Here is a 13,767-nt window from a genome sequence, read left to right as displayed (position 1 = left end):
AGAAGAAATTAATAACGCTTGGTTTGTTAACGTTATTTTTCCATCGCGGAAGCACTAAATAAGCTAAAAACGTTCACGGGTAGAGCTCTTTCCCTTCGGACTCGCAGTTTTTATTCCGATTTTCAACAAAATGTAGTTTTTTTTAAATAAAGAATATATCTTAATATTTTTAAGATGTAATTAACTAAGCACTACTTCAATTTTCTTAGGACCTTCGAAATATCTTTTCATGTTAGTAGTTAGTAAATATGCCTGCATTTTTATTCATTATACTTTAAATTCCTAATTTAAATATTACAATATATGTAATTTATTGCGCGAAACTCATTCGAGTGTATATAAATACACTCGAATGAGTTTCGTCGTAGTCCTGACGCAGCAGACGCTACACAAAACGTACATATTTGTTGTACCAGTAACTGAACGTCAAATTATACAAATCAACAAGCTCGGAAAGTAAGTATCCTATGAATTCATTGAACAACTTTTTTGTTCCATTTGCTGTCGAAACGCTTGGCCCTTGGAGTAGTGGTGCAAAAAGCTTCATCAAAATTAAAACACCTCGCCTCATTGCCTCCACTGGTGACAGGAGGGCTGGTTCATTTTTTGCCCAGAGGATCGGAATTGCGATTCAACGGTGAAATGCTGCTAGCATTCTTGCCACCATTCCACGCGGTTTATACAGTAACTAGTTTTATTTCATATTTGTATATATTTAAACATTTAATGCTATTAATTCTCCTTTAGAAATACTTACTTATTTGTTATTGAAAAACAATAATAAAATGGCGTCGAAACTTGCCCATTGAATAGGAGGGAAATTGCAAATCGGATTGTTACTTGTGAAGATAATTGTATCTTATATGACAATAATTGAAAACGTACATCACAGAACTTTGATACAGGGAATGAAAACTAAACAATGTCTCAAATAGAATTAATTGACTAATTGATTCAAAATATGCCGCTTATGATTGAAAATGTATGATGAACCTGTACCGGTATTGTTCATTATATCTTCTTAAGACTTTTTTCATTGCAGTGAACATTTCTTATGGTTTTCGAGTAACCAAGTAGCTTGGGGTATTAGAAATAAGAATAGGAATACCACATATCCGGGTTATCTGAGAGTCGCTGTCAAATACTCAAAAGTTGGTAGAATTCACTTCTTCTTCACGACTACGCTCATTTAAAAAACGCACAGCTGACTGTCTGAAAAATACTTTCTCTGGAAACTCTTAGTCACCTACAATACCAAATATTTTTTCCCATGATTTCCTGTTTCTTTTTCGAATATAAGATAACTTTTACAATAGCACCATTTCAAATCTCAAAAAGGTAATGAATTTTTTCCTCGTTTTAAACCCTTTTCCGTGATTCATATAGCAGACGCGTTTTTGAAATTTGACTAGACTTTTGAATTCAAAAATAAATAAAAAATGGAAAATGGTATACGTAAAAATATAGACAATGAATTTATGTATTTATAGTTCCCAGGACTATTTTTAATTTGTTTTGCAAATCCAAAGAGTCGAGATGGCCCAGTGGTTAGAACGCGTGCATCTTAACCGATGATTGCGGGTTCGAACCCAGGCAAGTACCGCTGATTCATGTGCTTAATTTGTCTTTATAATTCATCTCGTGCTCAGCGGTGAAGGAAAACACCGTGAGGAAACCTGCATGTGACAAATTTCATAGAAATTCTGCCGCATGTGTATTCCACCAACCCGCATTGGAACAGCGTGGTGGAATACGATCCAAACCTTCTCCTCAAAGGGAGAGGAAGCCTTTAGCCCAGCAGTGGGAATTTACAGGCTGTTGTTGTTGTTGCAAATCCAGATCTACTATCAAATATTATTATCAAATAGCTATGCCCGCGACCTTGTACGCGTTTGAATTTAACAAAAAAATATAAAATAATATAAGTAAAATAGTATAAATAAATATAAGTTACTCCTTATTATATCAGTTATCTGCCAGTGAAAGTCCCGACAAAATCGTTCCAGCCGTTCCAGAGTTTAGCCGGAACAAACAGACGGATAGACCGACAGACAGGCCGACAAATATTGTAACAAATGTAATTTTGGTATATATACTGTGTATACATACACAGGCATTGGGTAAAAAAGGGCTATTTTAATATTACAAACAGTCTCCAATTTTATTATATGTATGTATAGATATTTGATAATTGATCAGGTCATTATTACAATTTAACCCACTAAACAGTTAAACAACTGTTCATCACGAGACTGTGATAATGTCTAATCCCTACAATTAATAATTTAACTAGGTTGTTAAGTAGGGTCAATGGCAACAAAAAATATTTGGGTTAGGAGGTATTACGAGTATATTTTCTAAGGCGATAGTTGTTCATGGTTTTTGAAAACATAAAAAAATATTTTTACAGGGATTTAGTGTTAAAAGATTAAGTTATTATTTGCTTCATTCTTACTCTGCATTTAAGTAAGATTCATCTGAGGACGCTCCTTCAAATAAAATAGCTGCCGTCGTTTTAGCAATACATAATTACTTCTGCGTCTGTACAACAGTGTATGTCATTCATATATACTATGAATAAAGTAAAACCAAGAATACCACCCCCAAAAGTCTTGCAATATGCGATAATAAGCAGATTAACAAAATTATCTGTCAACCCTCTCCGACAAGTAAAGCTAAATGTCATTACTATAAATAGATTTATTTTAATTATGTTGTCGTGCTGATCGGTTTCATTATTAGCAGTCTCGAATCTCGAGGGAGACCGTTCTTTATTCCTTTTGAGAGTAATTCATAATCGAACGGGACGACAAATCAGACACATTTGAAAATAGATCAAAGGCAAAACCAATGGATTTACATCCTACATAATTATATCTTCCATACATATGTACACCATACTGTTTCTTTTAGCAAGTTGATTAACCGAAGATAAAAATCATTCCAAGATTTTAAGCTTAAAATTTCTATCATGTGCCTAATACACCTAATTTTTACTGTGTTTTTTTAACTAAATACTTAACAACTACCTAACTGCTACTGAACTATGTACTTGCCGATTTATATTAGCACTAGATGTTTTAAAATATTTACCATATTTTAAAACATCTAGTGCTTTTATAAACACATTCTCCGGTGGAATAGGAAGTCACCGAAGCCACTTCAAACAAATAAAAAAATGTAATAATTAAAGGCAGTAAAATAATTAGCCTACAATATACTTTAAAATTATTGGCTGTCTGGGTAAATACCACCCACTCATTATATACTTAATTCTTAAGATCGGTGTCAGAATTCCCACAAGGCGCCAATTGTCTATACGCCATTTATACGCCTGCCTATTTCATAAAAAAAAAAAACATTATTGCTCTATGAATTGTCTATGAGTGGTGTTCACTTTATACATTGAATTTAATTTGAGTTTAAAAGTTTAATTTCTTAATGTAAAAAGTGACAAATTATATACAATTATAAAACTACAAAATATTTAGACAAAAAACGCAATATTGTTTTGTAGTACCGTCAGTGTAGTACCGTCATAATATGGATTATGTGACTCGCGTCCAAAGCTGACATCCACAGATCATAAACAAATAAAATGACAGATTTGAATTGCTGCCAATATCACGATTTTATATTATTTACATTAGAAATTCACGAAACTGTTAGTATCGATTTTTATTAAAATTCAGCTATAAATAAAGTTAAAAATCTAAAACTACGATTTTAAAAGAAAATGGTACGAAGACAACGCGATCAAAGTACCACGGAGGATGAAATAGTCATCGGTAAAGAAATTACTTTAGTATTTTATTGAAAAAAAAATAACATACAATTTAAACTCAACAATGTAACAATTTTTTAGATGCTTCTCCACAAAAGAAACATAAACGTCATAAACATAAAAAACACAAAAAACGAAAGTTCGACAACGATTATGATAGTGATAGTTCAATTGATGTCGCCTACGAGGAGGGTATAGATAAATCTTTTAAAATGAAGTCCAAAAAAGAACTCCCAAGTACATCAGCAGCCGACCTTCTAAAAGCCCAAGCTGTTAAGTCATCTTCGGACTCACGAAAGTCGATGCCAGGATCATCATCAAGCACCCCACCAAAGGTGTCCTCCAAAAAGAAGAAAACAAAAGGTCGTGATAGTGGCACTTCAAGTGAAGAGGAACGATGGCTTGATGCAATAAAATCTGGAAAACTTGAAGAGGTATTTTTTAAAATTATACTGTTATTTCAATTAAATTTTCACTACTTATATAATTTGTATAATTACAGGTTGATGAGGAATTAAAGAAAATTAAACCTAAAGATCCTAAAATGATGACTGCAAGACAAAGAGCCATGTATGAAAGAGGCACTGATAAAGAGACAAGTCCTGGTAGGGAGGTATTGCTTGCACTACCCTCAGGTTATAAAGAAAAAGTCATGACAGCTGAAGCCATACAAAAAGCTGCATTAAAATCACAGAAGCGAAAACAACTGGCTGATGAAAAGAGGGAAAAAGATAAAAAGAAAACTATGGACCGGCTCCTAAAGAAACAAGAATCTAAAAACCTTAAAAATTCACAAAGGGGGAAACCGATTAGGAAATGGGAACCTATGATAGTGTACAAAAATAGGGATAATGATATATCACTATCTCTTCCACCGGGTATACCATTCCCTTTAGAAAACAAACCACCAATAGATGCTCCAAAACCAACAATGTGCGGTGTTGATGGATGTAATCAAATAAAAAAATACAACTGTTCCAAAACAAATGTACCATTATGTAGCCTAGAATGTTATAAGAAAAATTTACTTGCAAATGAATGTCATTAGTATAAAAATAATATGAGTTTAATTGTTAAAAATTGTGTTTTATTACTTTGATATTAAAAATAAAAAATATGAACTGGAAGGGTTTAATTCCTTTAGTTATTATAATGTGTACAAGGTGTATAAGGTTAAATAATTATTTACTGTAATGTGAAATAATTCTGAGGTAAATTTGGATAAACAAATAGTAGAGCTTCGCTAAATATTTATCAAACTATCTAATATCCAATCCCAAAAAAGTGCTGTCAGTCCCTCAAACCATGAAATTGAGTCACATATTATATAAATATATTGTAACCAATTACTGAAATTAATGATTTTTGAAATAATACCTACCTGATTCTTCATGTATAACAATCAAAAGAAACTACATAAGGATGATACTCCATATATGTATTTGAAGAAATTGCAAAATTATTTAATAATATTTTATTTAACATACATACATGTTGGGCAAATATATATAAAAATTACCCATACCTTTCGGAGAAACTAAGAATAATTAGGTATTTGGATGTACGATATTACTAAAATAAAACAACAGTAATGTGACATCTAAACAGTGAGCATATATTTAAAAAGAGATAAACATTTATTAAGATGTTATACATAAATGATGTATTATTATTACTTTGTAGACACTTAGTTTTAATCAATTTGAACCTCAATCTAATGAAGTAAACTTTTCTATGGTCAAATATTCATATGACTTAGACATTTTTAAAGGTAAATATTTTAAATACACAATATAAGAGAGATATAAAGTCAATCTATCAACACTTCATAACTTTAAATTGGAAAGGCTTAAAAATATGTCTTACAGGATAACAAATAAGTAATAGCCTCAAATCATTCCCACTGATATAAATATTCTCATTACAATAGAATTGGAACAATAAATATCAGACTAGACTCAGCTTTTTAACTAGTGGCATCAATAACATCTCATTTTAAACATGCATAATCATCAACTCAAAGCTTACTTGAGACCTCAGATAGCAGTACATAATTTCAAAAATATTCATTAAATGTTTTCATTCAGAGATAAAATATGTATTACCATTAATTTTAACATGACATCTGTCAAGGTGTCTTTATCCAAAAAGGTCTCAAGTTAACTTCCCCGCTATATCACAACTTAATGCTAAAGATACACATAAATACATTGAACATGCACCTTATATTTAATGTGAGAGGCCACTACTTGCCACTGCACCTACCATCTACATCTTGGGAACATTTATCATGACTAATGCAAATTCAACTATACTATATATCACTAAAAAAGTAGTATTTGAAATAACTCAAGTTCAGTTCATAGTAACAATAAATACATCTTTGAAAATTTTTAATATTCTTTTACCTGTTTTCAATTTTATGTTTTGGAATTTCTATCTCCATACTTAAGTGCACATACAATTACATTAAGACCATTCTAATAGAGTACTGCTAGAATAATTTAAATACATAGCCTAAATATAGACTTGGATCTAATTTTTAAAGACAACATCAATTTGGCATATTATTGAGCTGTCAATTATGTGATAAATTTTTAATCTTATTCTATGAATAATGTACTATAAAAGTTGTACACAGTTCTCATAATGTTAAAATACTACTCAGCAAATTCTGTCTTTAATACTCATTTATTAAATAAATATGCTTTTCAAGTATGAAGGAAATAGGAAAAAAATGTTTGAATTGGTAAAACATCAACTATCTTTAAACATTCATAAACAAATACAATACTGCAATTTGAACAGAAATAAAATTTATGTACTCTTCTCATTAGGTAAATATTGTAAGAAGCATACATACATTTACACATTGTAGATCTAATAATGCTACCAGTAATATCTATATATTACCGATACTAGTAAATGATAATATTTTAGTTCATGACTTGTTATAAAATGTTTTTAAACCCTTTCCTTAAAAGGAAACACCCTTACATTGTCTTGTGGGCTGATTAATTCAATTTACATATCATGAACTAAAACCTTAAAACATGTTGTGTGTATATTATCACTCATTCTGTGTACACTAATGTGTATTGTCCATGTTTCCAACTTTTCAGAGTAAATGCTTCATTCACTTAATGTTCAAAATCACCATTAGACAAGGAAGTCACAGAAAGTTGACTCACAGTGTAGACAATAGTTCAGTCAAATTTAAAATCCTAAGCATGGTAGCCAGCACAGAGGAAAGTAAAAACCGGCTTGGTATCAAACGTTTGTACGTTTGGAGCTCCGGAGGCGAGCCAAACCGGACTGTAACCGCTAAGATTGATTGTTCTGCTTATTTGACCTCAAACGAGCTAAGCCAGAGCGCTCTTCTTCTTCATCACTTGTGCAAGACAGGCCACCAACAGCACCACGTGATGACGTGGCTTGAATCAAGTCTTGGTCAGGTCCATTCCTACTTTCATACAGTAAAATGCCTAATGTTTCTTCATATATTCTGGCTTCAGGAAATTCTACTTTAGTATGTTTCTTATCAGTTGCATAAACAATTGATGTGCAACAAACTTCAGCACACTTTTTTCCATGACCAAAGAAGGACCAGCAGCAAATTTCATTGGAACCAATAACATCCTTTATAAAAAGGACACGCCCACTGAAGCGTAGAGATAGCTTGTCAAATAACTCAATATTTTTTAGCAAATTATCATCTGACGTGCTAGTATAAGAGTACTTGTTATTGTGTCTGTTGATCAGCAGTTTTACAACAGGCTGTGGGAAGAACAAAATAATTATTTCAAAACTAATACTATATATAGTTTATGTTGCCATAAATATCATAATTCAATTGTATATTTACCTTAGAAGTTGACATAATGAGAAGTTGTTCTTCTTTATGCGATGTTATTAAAGGAACTCTGCATATTGGCTCTGCTTCTCTTTCTTTCTTACTAAGAGCTTGTTGGCATGAATCGGTGAGCTCTTCGATTAAAAAGTATTTAGCTTCAGCTAATAATTCCATTATTTCCCGAAATGTATCAGGCAGTGCCACCGTTCCATCACGAAGATAATTCAGAATTGTACCAAAATGCTTGCCACAACGATCGATTAATATCCATCCTACAAAAATTAAGTACACATAAATTATTATATCGAGATAGTTTGATAAATAACTAATGTTAGTAAAAAAATACAATTAGGTACCTTCCGAATCTGTAAGAACCTCCATTCTACCGCTAAACATTGTTCGCAGCATATTATCACTTTTGGTTAAAGTACCAATTGTAGTATAAAATAAAGTTCCACCTACGTTTAATTTTACATATTGCGATGGGCTACCCTTTATCAATGTTTTGTGATCGCCCGACATTTTATAAAACTAACTTGTGGATACCTTATAACACAAATACTGATAACACGTCAAATATTTACGTGTTTTGAAAACCACAAAATCTAAGCTTAAAATATTATTTCAATCATTCTGTGAACAATTTTTTATTTAACAGAGTTGATATTATAGCCCTAATAAGCACCGCCAGGCGCCATTTATAAAATTTACATTTACCATCACACAGATATTTGATAATCGATAAATATTAAATACAGATAAAAACGCACAATAAAATTGTAACAGAATATACACAGGTATATTTTATTAATTTAGACCCGGAATTATGCAAGAAATTCAAATAAGAAACTTTAGAATGTATTAACAAATTAAATGTTATTATTTTTATTTACTCTTAAATTTAATTAATATTAAATAATATGATTTTAATAAAATTAATCAACTACAAATGGTTTGACGACAAAAGTTTTAAGATGTGCAGTTTGTAGATAATCTTATGAGTTTTAGAAGAATCAATTACAAAATTTCTTTGCAACTATGCAAGTGAAAACCTAACGTTAAAACTAAGATTTATACAAAATAAAAAAAATGTGACCTTTTTACAAAAAATGGCATCTACCATTTTTTTTGCATAACCAATACGACGTATATATTACACGACATATTATACAAGTTATACAAGCATTTCTTATTATATTCTCTAAATGTCATAAACACCTAACTTTTCTGCAATTCACATGGGACACATCCAGCAACCATATTATGCAGAGTGGTTATTCTGTCCGCGCTACACCAATGACACAACTTGTTTGCAGGGATAAACGAAAATTAGACTCGAGAATCGTGATCAAAAGGTAAAACGACGTAGGATTTTAACGGGTAATGAAAATAAAAAATGTACAACGGTTGAAAAGTCAGACTTTCTCCTGCTTTTCGACACAACGTAGAAGTACAATACCGACTGTATTACTAAATAATATAGTTTACTTCATATAAATACGTCTTCATCGACTATGTGAAGGCTTTCACGCTCTAGATTAAAGGTGACAATGGCTACCTATGCTCTTCATCCGTGTAGCAGGCGAGACAAAAGAGATGCTAAGATATCAAAAATATAAGTTAGTATATGCAGTGTCGTTTCTGTTTAAATCATTTAAGGAAGTTAATAGCCTTTTAATTATAACAGAAAAGTTTTAATAAACCAGAATATCAAAGTAAACTCATGTACTTGAAGAACATCGTTATATGAATAAAGTATTCTATTTCATCAGTTAGATAATATATAGAGAAATATAGAGAAAGTCAAAATTCGATGTCAAGTTGAGGAATAAAACATACTCTTTAATCAATCCGTTTATTTTTGTTTTGACTATTTATAACGTAAAAAATATAATTTAGTGTATAATTTAGTGTGCATATGTAGCATTTCTTTAAAATAATTCAAATGATAGGTTTGATTTCATTATTACCCATTTTATGGTGTTTTTAAGGGTTGTAATTGTCTCGAATCAATACTTTTATTTTTACGTCCAAATGTTTGGGCTTCTTCTAAAGTTTCCGGTAGTTTTGCTTTTAAGGTTTCGGGTAATAAATACGTTGCTAAAATACCCACTAAACATGTGAGTGACACAATAATACCAGGTAGCCTTGAATCAATTCGTCGGCCCTGTAACAATACAAAGTACTTATTAGTACAATTATAATACACAAGAAATAATTAATACCATTAATTAGGAAAAAAATTGTGTATAGTATAGGATAATATGTGGGTTTTAAAAATATAAAGAAGGAAGGAAGTATTTTTGCTCCCAATTAGATCACATTTTTTTGCCTCACCAGTGACATATTTCTCTATTTTTAAAACAATACAAATATAAGGTATATTTATTTTAAAGTTAACATTATAAATATTGAAATGTTATATTAATTAATATAATATGATCACAAATAAAAATGTTATCTTTACCAAATATAACACATAAGGTGCCACCACTGAAGTTGTTCCAGCAACGATATTTCCTAGAGCCGTACCCGTTTGACGAATACAAGTTGGGTAAAGTTCCATGTTTAACAAATTAATTATAAAAAACATAACAGCTGTTGCTAATCTGGCAACAATGTTCAATAAAGTTCCCATCCACCATTCGCGTATCCATCCCCCTGCGCCTAGATTGAAACAGAAAATTTAAATAAAACAGTACACACAAAACTTTTTTTTTTTGCAAAAACAGTTTAGGTTTTATGGAATTATGAATGAACGATCAAGTACTAATAAAAAAAGGTAATAATCTTATTATTTAAGTATAGTCTTATATTAATTTATTAAATAATATTATATCAATTTGAAAGCATTTCTATCTAGTATGATATACTTTATGTACGTACTATTCTCTCTAATAGCTAAACTCGTCCACATGGCTGCTGTAACTCCGATTGATACTATTCCTGTGTAACGGCGACCAATTTTATCCGCAAGCCAAGCCGCTAGATAGACTGCAGGTACCTCTATTAATGATTGCCATGCGAAATCAAGAAATGGGTTACCGTCTGTTTTTTCTCCTGATCTCATCAATAGCAGCACATAACTCAAGGAAGCAACAATCCTATAAAATGAAACTTATTAAAAAACATTTAAAAAAATAAAAAATACGGTTGTATTTTAACATAAGAAAAAAATCGTCTTTTTTGAAGGATAAGTATTCTTATAAAAGAAGAAAATATTTATTTTTCTTACCAAATGATTGCCTGTAATAATGTATTTATTGTAAGTTGTCTTGAGGAAAACAACATCATCACACCAAAGACTTGAGGTGATTCGCTCAAATTTGCGCTCAGCAGCTCCTTTTCTGTGCTGTTCTCTATTTTTCTTTTATTAACTTTTGCTATTTTCTTTAATTGAGTTAATGATTCCTGTAATCTACCTTGAGTGTATAACCATCGAGGAGATTCAATCATTGTCCTGCAAAGTAATTTAATATATTAGGAACAAAACTGACATTTGTTATTGATGAGTAAGTCCATGAAAGTACTTACCAAGACATTATTAAAAAAGGAATCAATGGAGCTGTTGTAACTATGGTAAATATTCTCCAGTCTCTAATCCACCAGAATAATAAGCCCATCACAAATAATCCGGTACTATAAGCTGTGAATCGTATACTGGCAATAAGAGATCGGCGTCTCGTTGAAGACATTTCTATGGATATAGATGTAACATTTTGTGGTGCTGACCAAGATGGTAAATTTGCAATGAAACAGCCAAGAGAAAAAATTATATATGAATTTCCAGCTACTAAAGAAATTAATCGTCCTAATATCAACATCGTTACTGAAATTATGTATGTATAGCGTCGGCCGTATCTGTAAGTAAACATTTTTAAATATTATAAATATCATCGAAAGCTTTCTGACTGTTTTGAAAGAATTGAGTTACATATACACATACGAAAGAAATAAGAATGATATAAATAAAATGCATATGTAAAGAACAAAAATTTACGATAAAAATGAAATGATTCCCAAGTTACGTTACTTCACAAATTCATTAAAATTAAGATAATTATGTAGCATAGAGGAACAGAACCATGGAAAACTTTTGAATGCGGGAGTAATCCTAAATATATTCCATTTTTATCACTGGTTGCACGGAACTCTTTACAGAAAAGTACCTAGACGATATTACCATTTTTTTAAATTAAACGGTCAATACGCACACGTCACTGAACCAGCCAAAGAAGATTGATCCAATAATATCTCCAACTTTGCTGTAGGCCAATATATTAGCAACATTCAATTCTTTGTCGCACACCCAGTTATATTCTGATGGCACCGTCGTATCATACCATGTATTATCAAAAGTATATTCTTGACATGCTATATTAAGAATTGACAAATAATTACTTTTTACTCGTTATTTTAGAATCATTATATTTATTTGGTATATTTATTTGATTTTACCCTTAGTATTGTTATTTTTGTAGGGTTCAGCATATATAAGACAATTTTCGAATTTCTTTTGCTTCGTAATAGTATCTTCGTACCTAAAAATAAGTTAAAAACTTATTTTCAATTATAAAAAATTAAAATAAATCAAAAATCATTTCATAATACCTACCTTGGTATGTTTAGTATTTTCCAATCCATTTCACTAATATTTCCGGGTTTTTCTGGAATTTTACACATGTGCGGTGTTATTGCCAGGGAGAGAATCATATTCATATATGTCATGCCCCAAAATCCTATAAACATTACAAGATATGTGATCTCAAAACGTTTTTGGTATTTGTTCTCATTTCCAATCTCATCTAGTGTCCGGTCATAAATACTATCCATTTTGATGCAAAATTATAATGAAGAAACAGTATCTTACAACTCTTATATATTATCTAACGACGGTATCCCCACAAACTGTAACTGTATCATATTATTTATTTGGGATTTCTTTATCTCTTTGTAAGTAAATATTCACAGGCATTGTTTTAGAATAAACTAGCCTATCGCCCAAACTTCGCAAGGATAATGTCTGATTTTTCCTTATATAATATTAGTTACGTATTAAAATATAATCTATTTTTCGTATATGATTTAATTTTGACATTATTTTAATAGAATTTAATCTAAGCTTAACTGCTTTCCTCATTCCACAAAACAATGCTAACACCATTTCTATTATCCTTCATTTGATTTAGCCTGAATACAATGTTACTTATTTCGAATAAAGTGTATTTTTGCTTTTTTCTCAAACGAACAAACTTAACGCACCTTTTTTTAACATAATAAGGTAAATACTTACGTGAGTCGCCTGATACCCCGATGTGTTTGAATTATATTTTAGGAATATAAATATTAAGCAATATAACATTACGATAAACGCACAGAATTGCGTGAAATTAAAATAAAATAAATTTTCGTTGATTGATAACATGCAATTATATAATATTAATTAGTTTGTTTGTTGCGTGCTCTGAAATAATACGTAGGGGCATTTAATATTACGTTAATATGCTTTCGTGTTGACAAACTTTCATAAATATTTATGCACATCTTACGAGATCACCATTTTCAATCCATTTTTTGTCAGCGATTTTGAATGATAAGCAATCGTAATCTTATTGCAGTGTGAGGTGAACACATTTCGCGTTTAGAACTCTTGTGAAAATGCAATGCAAGATGTGAAGACTGAAAAAAAATCCGAGCGTTACAGAGTCATAGTACATGCGCTGGAACAAATATTTTTAATAAAGTCTCAAAGAATGTATTTGTATTATATCACCAGCTTTCGCCGACGGTTTTTCCGAACCGTATGTGCTGCATGAAGGAATTGCACATAATCGCCACGCTGGGCAGGCGGGTTGGCGATCACAGGACTGTGATCATCAACAAAATAGGCGTAGCTAAATACCACAGTGACCGGCCTGTGGTATTTAGCTACGCCTATTTTGTTGATGGTTATACTGCCATCGCCGGTGGCCAGAGCATCGTTTGCTGGTCGGCAGGATGCACCACGGGCAGGTGAGGTTGGCTTAGGGCACAAAGGTGTAGTTTGCGCCCCCTTACATCCCCGGCAGATCGTACTGTAGGACGTCCTCAGGCACGGTGGAGTGACGATTTACGCAAGACGGCACGCAGG

General features: G+C 31.5%; 3 protein-coding genes across 3 annotated transcripts; 1 reads left to right on the top strand and 2 right to left on the bottom strand.

Moving 5' to 3' along the window:
* Nucleotides 1–3,571: 3,571 nt before the first annotated feature.
* LOC124533522 (INO80 complex subunit B) lies at nucleotides 3,572–4,901 on the top strand. Its single transcript, XM_047108867.1, has 3 exons — nucleotides 3,572–3,788; nucleotides 3,866–4,218; nucleotides 4,287–4,901. Exons 1-3 carry the CDS (start codon nucleotides 3,737–3,739, stop codon nucleotides 4,830–4,832), a joined length of 951 nt encoding a protein of 316 aa, XP_046964823.1. The 5' UTR covers nucleotides 3,572–3,736; the 3' UTR covers nucleotides 4,833–4,901.
* Nucleotides 4,902–5,376: 475 nt separating this feature from the next.
* On the bottom strand, nucleotides 5,377–8,502 carry LOC124533502 (BTB/POZ domain-containing adapter for CUL3-mediated RhoA degradation protein 3). The gene is made up of 3 exons (XM_047108836.1): nucleotides 7,994–8,502; nucleotides 7,650–7,909; nucleotides 5,377–7,561 (listed from the first exon to the last, which is right to left on the bottom strand). Exons 1-3 carry the CDS (start codon nucleotides 8,157–8,159, stop codon nucleotides 7,109–7,111), a joined length of 879 nt encoding a protein of 292 aa, XP_046964792.1. The 5' UTR covers nucleotides 8,160–8,502; the 3' UTR covers nucleotides 5,377–7,108.
* A 1,028-nt stretch (nucleotides 8,503–9,530) lies between these two features.
* On the bottom strand, nucleotides 9,531–12,526 carry LOC124533501 (organic cation transporter 1). Its single transcript, XM_047108835.1, has 8 exons — nucleotides 12,253–12,526; nucleotides 12,096–12,178; nucleotides 11,852–12,011; nucleotides 11,172–11,498; nucleotides 10,873–11,097; nucleotides 10,524–10,741; nucleotides 10,105–10,304; nucleotides 9,531–9,804 (listed from the first exon to the last, which is right to left on the bottom strand). The coding sequence occupies exons 1-8, from the start codon at nucleotides 12,468–12,470 to the stop codon at nucleotides 9,613–9,615; spliced, it is 1,623 nt and encodes a 540-aa protein (XP_046964791.1). The 5' UTR covers nucleotides 12,471–12,526; the 3' UTR covers nucleotides 9,531–9,612.
* Nucleotides 12,527–13,767: the final 1,241 nt, after the last annotated feature.

This window comes from Vanessa cardui, chromosome 11 (assembly GCF_905220365.1).
Source record: "Vanessa cardui chromosome 11, ilVanCard2.1, whole genome shotgun sequence".
In the NCBI taxonomy this organism is placed as follows: Eukaryota; Metazoa; Arthropoda; class Insecta; order Lepidoptera; family Nymphalidae; genus Vanessa; species Vanessa cardui.
The sequence above is the reverse complement of the archived record's forward strand: the minus strand, read 5'-3'. Positions and strand labels throughout refer to the sequence as shown.

Bases quoted from the DNA above. Each gene is read 5' to 3' on its own strand.
- LOC124533522 (XM_047108867.1), top strand. From the start codon at position 3,737: ATGGTACGAAGACAACGCGATCAAAGTACCACGGAGGATGAAATAGTC. The intron at 3,789-3,865 runs GTAAAGAAATTA...ACAATTTTTTAG, and splicing joins GGAGGATGAAATAGTCATCG to ATGCTTCTCCACAAAAGAAA. The intron at 4,219-4,286 runs GTATTTTTTAAA...GTATAATTACAG, and splicing joins AATCTGGAAAACTTGAAGAG to GTTGATGAGGAATTAAAGAA.
- LOC124533502 (XM_047108836.1), bottom strand. From the start codon at position 8,159: ATGTCGGGCGATCACAAAACATTGATAAAGGGTAGCCCATCGCAATAT. The intron at 7,910-7,993 runs GTACCTAATTGT...TAATTTTTGTAG, and splicing joins GGTTCTTACAGATTCGGAAG to GATGGATATTAATCGATCGT. The intron at 7,562-7,649 runs GTAAATATACAA...TTCTTCCCACAG, and splicing joins TCATTATGTCAACTTCTAAG to CCTGTTGTAAAACTGCTGAT.
- LOC124533501 (XM_047108835.1), bottom strand. From the start codon at position 12,470: ATGGATAGTATTTATGACCGGACACTAGATGAGATTGGAAATGAGAAC. The intron at 12,179-12,252 runs GTAGGTATTATG...ACTTATTTTTAG, and splicing joins AAAATACTAAACATACCAAG to GTACGAAGATACTATTACGA. The intron at 11,499-11,851 runs GTGCGTATTGAC...GTTTACTTACAG, and splicing joins TTTGGCTGGTTCAGTGACGT to ATACGGCCGACGCTATACAT.